This window comes from Camelus ferus, chromosome X, assembly GCF_009834535.1.
Source record: "Camelus ferus isolate YT-003-E chromosome X, BCGSAC_Cfer_1.0, whole genome shotgun sequence".
In the NCBI taxonomy this organism is placed as follows: Eukaryota; Metazoa; Chordata; class Mammalia; order Artiodactyla; family Camelidae; genus Camelus; species Camelus ferus.
In genome coordinates this window covers 69,071,919-69,084,970 of record NC_045732.1, presented here as the reverse complement: position 1 = coordinate 69,084,970, position 13,052 = coordinate 69,071,919, and the positions used below count along the sequence as shown (strand labels likewise).

The window sequence follows — 13,052 nt, the reverse complement described above, 5'->3', positions numbered from 1 at the left end:
GAAGTTGTGTGTTAGTATTCACCTTGCCACTCACTCTGAAGCTGTTATGTGAAAGTAGGAGCAGGGCAGAGCGGGCTGGATGGAGGGTTGAGTCCCAATTCGCCATAACAGCTGTGTGACTTTGGGCAAGTGACTTAAACTGGCTGAGTCTCAGCCTCCTCACCCATACAATAGGCATATTGTGATGGTTATGCAAGATGGCGGCTGTAGGTCAGGCCTGCCACTCACAGGGGTGTTCAGGAACAGACGGTGAGTCAGAGAAATGGCGCCTCTGACCACAGGAGGGGCCCCTACCACCCACTCCGATTTAAAAGCAGTCAGACGCCAGGTTTATTTTTAGAAAAAAAAAAGAGCAAAGTTTATTGAAATTTCAAGCTACATTTGAAAAATCAAAATCCAAATCCTGGAGACATGACATCAGGATAAGGTGTCAGAAAGTGGAAAGTGTTCACTGCCACAGAACTCCTTCGAGACAAGCTCCCTGAGCACATCACCCAGGCACTGTCGGGTCAAAGCCATTCCGTTGTCCATCCCTGGTCCACAAGAGGACTCCAGCAAGCTAAGTGTTCTGTTCACTTGAAAGTTTTCCACAAATATTTTATAAAAAAAAGTTTCTGAATGACAATGTGAAGGCCCAACTGATCTTCTTTCAACCCCATTCTATGTAGTCAGCACCAGTGAATGGTGGGTTTGGCATTCAAAAGAGGACCTCACACGTCTTCAGGGGACAGATGGGGCAAGGGTTGCAGCAGCAAGGCATTCAGAGGCTGGCCTCCTCCCTGCCTTTACTCTTTAGTTTTACTTAATCTAGAGGACAAACTGGATCAACTTGGTAACTGAACACAGTCAAGGAATTAGCCTTAAGAGATAAGGGACCTGTCAATACTCCCAAAGCTGGTTAGGCCCTTCAACACGTAGGTGTATGTGTATATGAATACATCGCTACACTAAGTTACAGATCTAACCCTATGGGTATATATACGCATGTATGGCTATATAGAAAAACTATGCCAATACTAACCAAACAGAACTTTGTAAGCGGTCATCCCAAAGCCGTAATCCCACACTGGGCTGTGCACAAAGCCATGCATTACACCATATTAACCGACAGAAGGCTGACTTGGCTCAATCTCTCCCAACTGTGGCCCTCCCTGCCTTGGCCAGGCAGGGGAGAAGAGAGAGGCTGCCTCTGCTTAACACACAAGTGGCTTCTTCATAGGAACAGTCGTTGTCAGGTGAAGCTCTTGAAGATGTCCATGGAAATGAAAAAACAGACCCCTTATACTTTCTGGAGCAAACTGGTGGCCCGACTGAAACTACTCTTCTCCTTTGCCAGTTGCAGCTAAGTTGCCCAGGCCCTGGGAGCCCCCAGGGCGCTGTGGCGTTAGAGGCTCACTGGCTTGGGGTGACGAGGCCCCATGCAACTCAGCTTCCAGAGACCTGCTCTTTGTCAGGGGTCTGTCACTGGAGTGGACCCAGGTGGCCATGTCCTTGGGACATCTCTTGGCACCAGCTATGCTAGGTGTAAAGTTCTCCACGTGAGATGACGCTTGGGGAGCCAAAAACAAACTGGAAAGAACTAGGTAGAACAAGTTTAGTGGCTCTGCCCACCCTGAGGACAGAGCCACTTACACCGCAGAACCACCTGGGGCCTCGGGTGCTTCTGGGGTTTCGGGAGCTGGCTCCTCGGGGCTCAGACGGGACTGGAACTTCTCCAGCTGCTCTGGGCTCGCCAGGGTCTTCAAGAGAGTGTTCTCACGCTCCAGCTGGGAGTTCTTCTCCACCAGCTCCCGGATCTGCTCCTTCAGGATCTCCACCTCCTCTCTCACAGCATACATCAGATGATTCTTCACCAGATCCTGTCCCAGGAGAGGTCACCACAAAGACATCTGTCACCCACCTCAGGCCCTCTGCAGCACCTTCCCCTGGCCCTCAGGGTGCCGGTGCTGTCCCCCATGCAGCCGACCTCCAGTTTTCTCTCAGTAGCCCGTCAGCACGCTGGCTCCATGGCCCTGGTCCTTCTACCCCTTTCTCTGAAACACTTAAAACCTCGCTTCAGAAGAGCTGTATGATCAGGGCCATGTCTGAGTCAGGAGCCCAGCTGCAAACTACATAGGATTTCCCTTTGTGAATTTCTAATGACATTCAAAGCTGGCCACTTTCAAAGCCTTTTGGGTGAGACTTCTGCTGCTTGGCGGTGGTTTGCTATATCCTCGTTTCCACATAAGGTCCTGCTGCTGGCCTAGATCCCAGGGCACACCTGCAATGCACCCCATACTGTTTGTCTGCTTTACACATCTTCACTGAGAGAATTTAATGGGCTATTTTGGAGTCTCCTCCTCTCCACATGACCCAGCATACTGAGTTGCAGCTGTCCTGCCGCCTGGCAGGACAGGACACTAGCCCTGGGGGAAGGTACAGGATGGCTGCATCTTCTCCGAATTCGGATGACTGCACTGGGGGCAGGGAACTATGTCATTAGGCTCCAGGACACAATAAAGTGGTTGCTAACTGCTGGATGCTCCAACCCCTGCAGCCATTTTAGCTGTTTGGTGGAGTATGACCTCTACCTGGTAAGGAGAGGGAGAAGGGGTGGGGTGCTTTGTTTCCTGTTTCCTCCCAACTCCTGACCCCAGCCCAGGCTCTGCAGAGGCACTGCAGTGCGGTTGCATCCAATGAGCTCTGGCCCCTGCCAACTGCGGGATGCAGACAGAGGTTTGCAAGTGTCTGAGCTCCCTGCCCTGCCACTGGCCAGGCCGGGAGCGGGGTGGGGGCGGGGGCAGAGGTTGCTGCAAAGCCCCGGGATGGGAGAGGGAGGAGGAAAGGAGAGGGCTCAGCAAGGGTGGACTGGAAATGTCCTAAAAGGTGTCATTCTGACGGGACTCCACTTAAAGGCCTCTAAAGGGATAGAAGCAGGCTGTCTGCTTCCTCCCGCTCTTGGCTAAAGGCTTTTGCACCCACCCGCTCACTCCTACCCTGAGCTACAGAAGCAAAAGCCAGGTCTGGGGATGGGAATGACGCGGTGATGCCACTCACCATGGCCTGCTCGATCTTGTTGTCTATGGCCACCACGCTGGCTCCGGAGGCACTGCCAAGACAAAAAGCAAAGCGACCGCGTTACCCACTTGGTTCCACTCTGAGTACCTGGCAGCTGTGGCCAAAGTCCTCCATCTGCCCCAGCTCTCCCTCTCTCCCGCCTCATGGGCTCAGAGTTCCCGGCACTTTGTCCTCAGGTCCCTCTCTGGCCCCTGCAGGAAGCTGCACCTCCCCACCCAGGCTGGCTCCTCGCCGCCGCCACAGCCGCCGCGGCGGCCGCCGCCGCCCAGAGCTCCGCGTGGAGCAGCGCGCGGGTCCCGGGGCGCACGGGCCAGCGTGGCCTGCTCAGCGACAAACAATGGGGGCGCGCGGCCCAGGGAGTCCCCCGCCGCCGGCCCATTCCGGCGCCAGCCCAGAAGATCCCGGGCAAACCTACCGGGCTCCGAAGCTAGCTAGGAATTCCTTCTTGGCTCGGAAGCTTCCGGCCTGCTCCCCCAGAGGCGCACGGCGCGCGGCCAGCCCCCCGCCCAACCCGGCCCCGCCGCCCCTCTGCCTCTGGCTGCCTCCGCCTCGGGCTGCGGCAGCTCGTTCTTACGGCGCAGCGGCCGCAGGGACGCTCCGACGGCGGATCCCAGCGCGGCGGTGACCCCCCCTCCCCTCCCTGCGTCCCCTACCCCCGCCCCTTCCCAGGATGCTGCACCGCGGGGAACGGGGACCGGCGGCGCACGGCTCGCTCGGAGATCCCGCTCGCAGCCCAGCCCCCGCCGGCGCCCGGGCTCGGCTGCTGTGGCCGGTGGTTACCTGTTATCCAGCTTAACGGAAACCACATCCCCTCCAAGCAGGGAAGAGAAGAAGGAGATGTTGAAATTGTGCAGCTGATAGACCGCCACCTCCATGGGGGTCTGATACATTTCGGTGTTCATGGCTCGGTCTGCCGGGGAGCTCTGGCCGGGCTGCGGGCTGGGCTGGGCGGGCTGGGCGGCCGCCGGCTGCTGGCGCGCTCCACCGGGCTGGGCTCTGCGCGTCGGGCCCTGGGGCTAGGAGGGGGGCGAAGGCTGCCGAGCGGACCCCAAGCCGGGCGGGCGTTCCAGAGTTGAAGGGAAGTGACTCGAGGGGTGTCACCTAGTGTGTCACAAACTCCACAGCCGCCGGTCCAACCCAGACTCGGAGATATTTCGGCTCCTTCTTCTTTATATAGGAGGAGCCGGCTGCGTCACATGGCGTCAGGGGCCATGCAAATGAGTCCTGTACCGGGCTTTGTGGCCCAGTTAAACCACATCCCCTCCCTGAACCTTAGGCTGGGACTGTAAACAGTTCAGCACTTTCCTATGCCAACTGGCATCTCCAAAGAGGGCTCTGGAGATCGGTAAAAACCAAACTGGAGCTGATTTCTTGGAGAAAGGAGAAGTACCAACGCCACAGCAGGAGGTAGGAAGCATTCAGTAGAGGGCAGCGCCCGTTTGAAAAGCTCCTCTTCAGATGTCAGCCAGCATACTCCCATGCGTTCGCCATGCTGTCACATGCCGCCCTCCCTGGACACCCACCCTCGCCATCAGGAGCCTCACTCCTTCCTACCACCTGCCTTCTCAGCCTCTCTCCTGCACACATACTTTGTCACCTGCATGCCCCCTCACCCAGCCAGCTTGCCCACTTAGCTTGCCCCCATCCCCAGCACCTATCTACTCACCTCTTCCTACAGATGTAGCTGTCTGTGTACTGACACATGCACAGATCGGTGACATGCATGGACCAGTTAATTTGTACATGCCAGTGTGCATGGAAGGAGGAGAGAGCGTCCAGGAACTCGGATGAGTTGGGGAGCTTGTACATGGGAGCAGCTAGGGGCCAACAGGGTGACAGAGGGAGGTGGGGAAGAGACAGTAGGGAAGTGGGCACTGCAATGTCCACAAGATTCCAGCCCCTTTCTCTTTGGTCTCAACAACCTATTCTGCAATGCAGAATACATCATCCGGAATCTTATGTCCTTATTTTTAAAAACAAGATTTTGTTACTTTCCTATAAACAGCAAATGACAACAAAACTACAAACCAAGGCTATATACACACCATCCAGGAGAACACCCGCCTGGCGGTGGATCTAGCCATACAGAGTTATGGAGTACTTCACAGAGTCCAAGTCACAAGGGAAATGAGGTGATTGTTGCCTACTAAGAGTTACATATATTTCCATCCAAATATATATTTTCCTTCCTTTTAGCCTCAAGCTTTAAAAAAAAAAAAAAAAAAAAAAGCTTGAGGTCCTTTTATCCTGCTCTTTCCTAAGTGAGGCCACCTGGTGGACATAAGCAGAATTGCAGCCAGATGGAGCAACCTAGACGGAACAAGGGACAGGTGATGCAACTGGGAGTATTATTTACACCAATTCAGGGCCATACGGAGAACACTGGGTTCCACCACATATAAAATGGTTTGGATGAAGTTAGGGCCAGTACTCATGAATCAGTTTGTGATTCAGGCTGTGGTCCAAAGAAATACCCTAGTGCAATCACGCTATTGGAAAAGTACTGGGGCCTCTTATCAGCAAAGAAGGTAATTATTATTTGCTTCAGGATATTTCTCCTAACCAGGTGCCTGGCACCAATACCCTGGCCAAGGCCCCAGTTAAGCCCAGTCTGAAGGCCTTAATTTTCTCCAGGCTGCCAGTGCAGTTATGTCACCGAAGAACCAACATTTTTCACAGTGATGTCAGACTCCCATCAGATCCCCCTGGTGATAATATGTGCACAAGGGCCATTCTATTTGCAAAGGGCTGATAAACAGATCTATGTAAGCGAACCTACTATATTATCCCAGGACAGAGATTTGCTTCACCCCAGTGTTTAGGTGGGAGACAATCCCAATCTCAGGACATTATGTTATCTTCAGGTCACAAGCTTTCTGAACAAGGTGTTCACACTAAGCTGCGTGTAACAGACAGAACAAAGTGCAGACTATATTTATAGTTCATCAAGAACATTAGCTGAGGAAAAAAACCTTCTTAAATCCTGAGCTTAATTGATATTGGAATTTCCTGATATATTAATCTGCCCTCTGTGTCACACAGAGCTTTCTTGGTCCAGGAAGAACCTCTGAGTTGACCTTTCATTGGCTTGTAAATCTTTCCTAAACTCACAATGGCTACCCACCCCAAGATTCCAAGGAAGATGATGAAAAAGGGAGAGATAAATAAGCTGGGTTGTCAGGGAAAAAAACACCACCAGGAAAACAGGGCATAAGACACAAGAAAAACCGGCTCTTTCAATAGGGACTCCCTTATATGGAGACAGAGGCATAGAAATCCAAGTAGTTTGGAGAGAGAAAAGAGGTGAAGTTTGCTAAGAAGGCTGTGTTTGAATTGTACATTAATTATACTTCAATTAGAAATAAGCTCAGTGTGAGACCCACTGACAATAACAGCTACCATTAAGCGAGCTCCGGCTACGGGCCAGACGTTGTGTTGGTTGAGTCACAAACCCTGTGATGTAGGCAATGTCACTGTCATTTTACAGATGAAGAAACCAAGGGTCTGAGAAACTACCTTGCCCAAGGTGGTGGCACAGCTAATAAATTATACAGCTTGGACTCCAGCCCAGGTCTTTCTGACCTAGAGACCAAGTTGGTTCTTACCACACTTACTAGTGGGGCAGGGAGTAGGTTTGTTGAATGAGTGAACCAAGGCAGTTGGGGGATGGGTTGAAGGCTCCAGGAAATTGGTAAGGAGGAAGAAAGGGTGAGGGGCAGGGGAAGTGCCTCTAGGACGCCAGCAGCGTGGAAGACTATCCAGAGTGTCCCAATGAGCTTTATAAGAAGGCTTTGCTCACCTGCATCCTTTCAAAAGGCAGCTATGCAGTCCTCAAAGAAAGCCCTCTCTGAAATAGGCACTATAAATCTAACCAGATGGATTCCCCAATGTACTATGTAGTCCTAGGGTGTACAGTGTCCTAAATTAGGTATGGAGTCTTACAATAATACTCACAGTCCAGTCAAACGTCCAGTTCCTGGGGCCTCACTAACGGGCACCCTTAATTAACTTTTTTTTTCTTATTCCTGCTGTGCTCAGCTTTTAGGAGAATGAAACCAACAACAAGAAAACAAGCTCATATCAGGGATGTAAGTTTAAAAAAAAGACTTTGAAAGGATGTCCCATGTTCAGTCCACACTCAACCAATCTCTTGTTCCCTTTACACCTCTAATTCATCAGGCAGCAGTGAAGAGAGCTCACTTTGAGGCCTTATGAGTCTCTGTTTGTAACAATGGCTGGATCCTGGGATCCCAGGGTTTGCTAAAGGAAGATAACCAACCTAAATGTCACTTTAGAAAGATTTTCAAACAAGAAGGGGAGGGGAGGAAGGGGTGGATAGTAGAAGGAAATGGAGAAGTTGGAGGAACCCGAAAGGTTTTCTGCTTAACCCTCGGCACAGCGGGGAATTCTGCCCAGAATAGCTGTGCCAAACCTCGCAGTGAGTGGACGTTTGTGCAGGATAAGGTATCTATGATCTGATCTAACTTTTCCAAGGAAAGTGCTGATCCAGGAGGCTCTCGGGGTTCTTGTGTCCTGTGGAGGTGGAGCCCAGGCAGGAAACGGTGGCCTAGGGATTCAACAGCACAGCAACCCCAACGTGTGTAAATGTTTCCAAACTCCCTTTCTTCCAACCCATGACTTACACCGTAGGCTGAACTCAGAGCCACCACAGCCACCGTGGCCACAGCGCCCAGCTAATGAGCCAGGTCCTCAACCGGCTCTCAGTTCTAGCCCTACAGCTGTGGGATTCTGTGATTAGACAGACACAGCTAACGCTCCCTCTCTCAGGGGCGCCCTGCTAGATGGAGGGTGGCATGATGAGGATGGGACAACTTCCGCCACTTTAGGCAGGTGGCCCTGAGAGCCGACTTGTTCCCTTTGACGGGGAGCAGCATCTCAGTGTTCCCAGCAGTCTGGTCCACTTCAGAAGCCAGACACTTGAGGACCAGAGCCCTTCCTCCTTAGGGTTCCCACGGCGCAGGGGGCTGGAGACTGGGCAGTCTGGGTCACAGAGCCGGCGGGCAGGATCTCAGCACGCTGCCGAGGGGTGGGTGTGGTAGGTTGGGGGTGGCGACCAGGGGGAATATCTCAGTTCCCTTTTTGTCACACTCGAAGCATTGTGTGCCACACAGCCCAAAGGTAACTATTTATAGGCCAGTCTTCCTTATTTTCTACAGGGACTGTTCCACCCCAAGATGCAGCAATGTGGCCAGCCAAACACAGAGTCCTGTGTCAGGAGAAGCGGGAAAAGACACCATGCGAGAGGTGCGGGACAGACCACAAAGCAAACACTGAGTTAGGAGCTGGACAAGGGACTCAAAAAGGATACGAGCACTGGAGCGTGAGCACAGTTCACGGGCCGGCTGCAAAACAACCCTCCCCACTTATTCCTCCACCGCGGGCCCCCTTCCGCCTGAAGCGCTGTCGACTTCTAATTACTTACTTGTCCCTTTTTCTGAAGAGGCTGGGGGAATAAGGAAGCTGAAATGCCATCAGTGAATGTGTCCTGGCTTCACTCTTATCTTCTCTCTTCCCCTCGGGTTCCACTCCACTGTGGGAGACTATAGACAGGAGGGCTGCTGCCACTTACATCGTTACTTTGGCCTCATGGAAAATCCCCAAAGTCCAGAAGAAGGGAAGCAAGAAGGAAAGACGGTGACAGACAAAGTGCCTTGTCCTCTGTGGGTCACATGAACTGGCCTGCATGGCCAAGGGCCAGAACCCCCACTTTGGAGGGCAGGAAAACAGGGAGGAGGATGCAGACACAGATGCAGAAGGCGATGGTGGGAGGGGGAGGGGTGCGGGAACCCAAGGGGAGCTGTGGCGGACAGGCAGGGGTGCTCTCTTGGAAAAGTGGCTCTAGCAACCAATATGGGCCAAACTCTGGCACCGAATAATGGCAGGAGCAATGAATTGTGCCTTTCAGCTCCCTCCCGGACAGGGTCCCATGTGAGCGTCACAAACAATCTCCCAGTGACACTAGGACAACAGGCAGAACCAAAGCCCTTTTGGACAAGGCATTCCACCCCACTCACCCTCATTCAGAGAAGTCAAAAAGGGCTCTCATCAAATCGTCTTCATCACCCTAACTTTTGATGGCTGACTATGGTGGGGAGGCAGTTTGTCCTTGGCGTCTCAGCAAGACTGCAACTATTGGCAACGTTATCCAGGAATGCAGTTTAGCTCAGCGGATCTTAAATTTCATGAACCTTGTGTCAATATTTATGCTTGTCTCCCTTCCCCTTATGCCTTGCAGCTGGGAAAATTTACCTCCATAATTTTTCTAAGCTCTCTTCTCATTTTCCACCATCCCCATTATCCATCTACAAGTATGAAATAGATATTCCTGAAAAAAAAAAAGAATGTTCAATTTACCGCAGTAAATGGAATTCCCTCCTCCTCCCCACACTAGTTGCCATTATCATTCAATTCAATTCAATTCAACTCATTTCAAAGTTCACTGAACACCTTATTCAAAGTGCAAGGCACACTGCAGTGAAATTCAAACAAACAAACAAACTGGTAGTGCAAGCCAATAATTGTACTTCCTTCCAGAATATCCTGAGCCTGTGTCAAACTCAGAAGTCTCTCCACTGGTTAGTTCTCAGTGAAATGTTTACTTCAGGAAAAAGCCTAGGGCTTAGGGGTGCTAGGGAGAATAGCCTGGGGTTTGGGAGAGTTGTCACACCACCGCCTCAACCCTGGGTATCACTTCATTCCTCAGAATCGGGTATGTTTTTTTTCTCCCTACCCTGTCCTTGGCTTGTGCCCATCTAGATGGGGATAATACAGCAGCCACAAAGCTTGGAGTTTCTGTGGGACCTAAGGCTCCTCTGACATGGTCAACAGTGCCAAGGTCCTTCATTCTAAGTCCCTTCCTTAAGCCCTGGGGTTTGTAAACCAAGGGAACAAAGCACAGGTCTTTGCGGGTCTCTAAGTTGCCAGTCCCTTCCTTGTGAGAAGGGAAGGGGTCTACGTTTAGCATGGGGTTGGAGGGGTCACCTCTACCTGCCAACCTCTTGGCTTTACTTTGGCCAGCTCTTGGTGGTCTTATCCTTGCTCTATATTGCCCTCCCAGACCAGTGAGCATCTTCAGGCGGGCACATAACCCCCCTCCTCAAGGCCCGCCTTCTGGGAATCCTGCCCCTTTGTACTCTCCCAGTGGCTAGGAAAGAAAGCAGCAAGAACATGGCAACTCTCTGTGTCTGTTCGTCTGCACCAGCCTTCCACCAGCTTCTCTGGACAAGAGAGACACTGCAGGGTCTCTCCCCAGTCCTCCTGCTGTATGGAGCAGTTCCAAGAGCCAAAAATTCCAAGCCATTTTTTTCTGGCAGTTGCCAGGGTTACTTTGAGAGGTATGTGAAGGACTTGGGACTATTGGTGATGCTTGGAAGATGAGAACCAGGAGAATCTTGCTGGGGAAGCAGAGCCAGCAGACAAGGGGCCTGTGAAGAGGCCAGGGGCTCTGAGGTGGAGCACCTTGCTCCATTGTGGGCCCCCCCCCCCCCGCTATAGAATGGATGACCTTTGAAGTGGTCCAGGTTCCCTGGGGAACAAAACAATGGTAATAATGCCAGCCTCTTCAGGGCCAGGGGGCTTCTGGGCCATGATGGGTAAGCATTCGGAGTCTCCCAAGGCGCTCACATTGTACGCCTGAGGCCCTCGCTTACCTCACAGCGGAGCTATTCACCCCGCGCTCACTTGAGGTAGCTCCTTGATCCTCTGTTGACTTGTGAGGAGGGGCCCTGTAGTTGCAAAGGGCCTCTGGCTCTCTAACCACACCCCCCCCCCAACCGCCCGCCAACTCGGATGGAAATAAGATAGCCTAGCTGGGGTGGGAGCAGTGGCAGGAGGGGAAGGGGACACACTACTACTCCCAGAACAGAAAGAAAGGAGAGAAACAAGGCAAGCTCCTCCCTGGGCAGCCCCCGACCCCTGAGCCATGGGAACAGTGCCAGGGAGCTGAGAAGAGTGCTGGGAGGGTTAAGGGAGGTCTCCTGCCAGGTTTGGGAAATGCTGACAAGGAATACGCACACCTTATCAGGAAGAAAGAAGCACAGACTCACACACACATATTTATGCAAACACCCTTTCAGCATCTGACAAAGTCTAATTCCCAGAGCTAGGTAGGCAGAGGGCATCATTCAGTCTCAATCTCTGTCTCTGTCTCTTCTCTCAGCGGATGCCAGCTTCCCTGTGACCCCAAAGGGATAGTAAGGCAATAGGACATGGCCAGATGACAAGGCAGGACACTCTAGACCAGGCCAGAGCATCACCTGCCATGACCTCTGCTCTCTCTGATGTCCAGAGCTGGCTGTGTGCTGTGCAGGGGTCATAGGTGACAGGGTCTTGGGGGAAGCTTGAAGTGGCAGTCGACTGGGTATAGGGGGAACCAGCTTCACAATGCACACCAGGAGCAGGAAGTGCTGGTGCTGCCAGGTCCATGGTTTTCAAAGATGTCAATTACACATGAAAATGAAAGAGAAAGAAAAGCACATACCATTTGTGCACAATCACATGAATGCCTAAGAAATTATCCCCACAGGCTCCTCATGAGGAAAGTCTTTTTTTTTTTTTAATGGAGGTACCAGGGATTGAACCCAGGACCTTGTGCATGCTAAGCAGGCACTCTACCACTGAGCTACACCCACCCACAATGAGGACTGTTCTAGGAGAGCCAGTCCTGGCACAGATACCATATATGGCTGTGACTGATGACCTGAGAAGTGTGATTTGAAGGGCACCGGGAACGAATTCCTCTCAGTCCAAGCTGTCTGCCTGGGTGGACTACCGCAGTGCCTACGAACACCACTCCCTGAGTCATACTTTTGGGTTCTAATGGAATCCTTTACAGTTTGAGGAATTAGGAAAGTTTTTTCTTCCAATGCCAAAAGCCCTGGGAAAGTACCACATCCTGCCACTATTGGTTACAAATACTTAAATAAGTCTGAACTAAATTGTTGTATTGCTTTCAACAGAGTAGTGAGTGACCGATCAGCATCAGAAGATGACTAAACACACAGCAGGTAAACCTGGGGGGAAAATGGGTCCAGATGAGGTTCTTAACATCAGGATTGCCTGGAGGAGCTGGTTGAGAATATGGATATCCTGGGCTCCAGCCCTAGAAAATCTAGTGGAATACATCTGTGGCTTGGGAAGGGTACTTTCAGGAGATGTGGACACAGCTCATCTGGCCCCAGTTCATGGAACTGCTTTGGGGAACCAATGGCCTATATATAGGTGAGACCAAGACACACTCTACTCAAAGAGCTCCCATAGTGCCAGGGTCACCACGACCCACTTTGCGTGATATGCCATGATGGGGTTCAGCATATTCTAAGCCCAACATCTGTTCAGTCATCTCTTTCCCTCTCATGTTTGGCCGTCTCTTTGCCTCCCACTCCTGAACACTTGATCAGAGCGTGAATGAGAGCTGCTATTAGAAGGATAACCCAAACCTGCTCAGATTTATAAATCACTCTTTGGCAAATTTGGCTTCTCTGTTATGAGAAACAGACTGCTTCTATGATACTTCACAGCTGTCGGTGGGAACTCTTGCCCTGGGAGGTTGGAAGCGTAGGGGGTGGGCACCACAGGGTGGGAGAGGAGAAGAACCCGGAGAGAGGGAGAGAATGAACTGGGAGGGGCTGATTTTTCTCTAACAGCACAGTCTGGTCAATTAACCAGCCCTACCTCCCTTCTACAAAAGCCAGCTCTCCTCCAGCCCTGTGGCTGTCACTGCCCGGTCAAACGTGGATCCATTCCGAGGTTGGCTGGAGGGCTGTGACTCATCCCCCCTCAGCAGCTTGCTGGGGCTGACTACAAAGCCTTGCCAGGATCTCTACAAACATGCCCATCCCCACCCCGATCCAAGCCTTGCGCTCCCCTGCCCCTACCATCCTCACCCATTGCTTGTGAGCCCCTCCCAGGCAAGGAGGGCACCCCTGCGGCTCACTGCCTCCCCTCTCCCAAGGGAAAGCCATAAGGGAATTCAC

General features: G+C 52.1%; 1 protein-coding gene and 1 long non-coding RNA gene across 7 annotated transcripts in view; one reads left to right on the top strand and one right to left on the bottom strand.

The window, feature by feature from the left end:
• Positions 1 to 329: 329 nt before the first annotated feature.
• The window catches only part of TSC22D3 (TSC22 domain family member 3), a 39,511-nt gene continuing 26,788 nt past the window's right edge, over positions 330 to 13,052 (bottom strand). For 2 of the 6 annotated variants that reach the window (XM_032475848.1, XM_032475849.1), the window contains exons 3-4: positions 3,037 to 3,088; positions 330 to 1,859 (exon numbers count right to left, since the gene is read on the bottom strand). In XM_032475848.1, coding sequence (XP_032331739.1) covers positions 1,629 to 1,859; positions 3,037 to 3,088 — 283 coding nt within the window. In that variant the 3' untranslated portion in view covers positions 330 to 1,628. Of the gene's footprint in view, positions 1,860 to 3,036; positions 3,089 to 3,472; positions 3,632 to 3,837; positions 4,262 to 8,500; positions 8,753 to 12,720; positions 12,726 to 13,052 lie in introns of those variants that run through there. The other 4 variants (XM_032475852.1, XM_006194216.3, XM_032475850.1 and 1 more) reach the window with 4 other exon arrangements.
• On the top strand, positions 4,328 to 8,552 carry LOC116662227. Its single transcript, XR_004318243.1, has 2 exons — positions 4,328 to 4,464; positions 8,235 to 8,552. It is a non-coding gene; the product is annotated as an uncharacterized LOC116662227 (long non-coding RNA).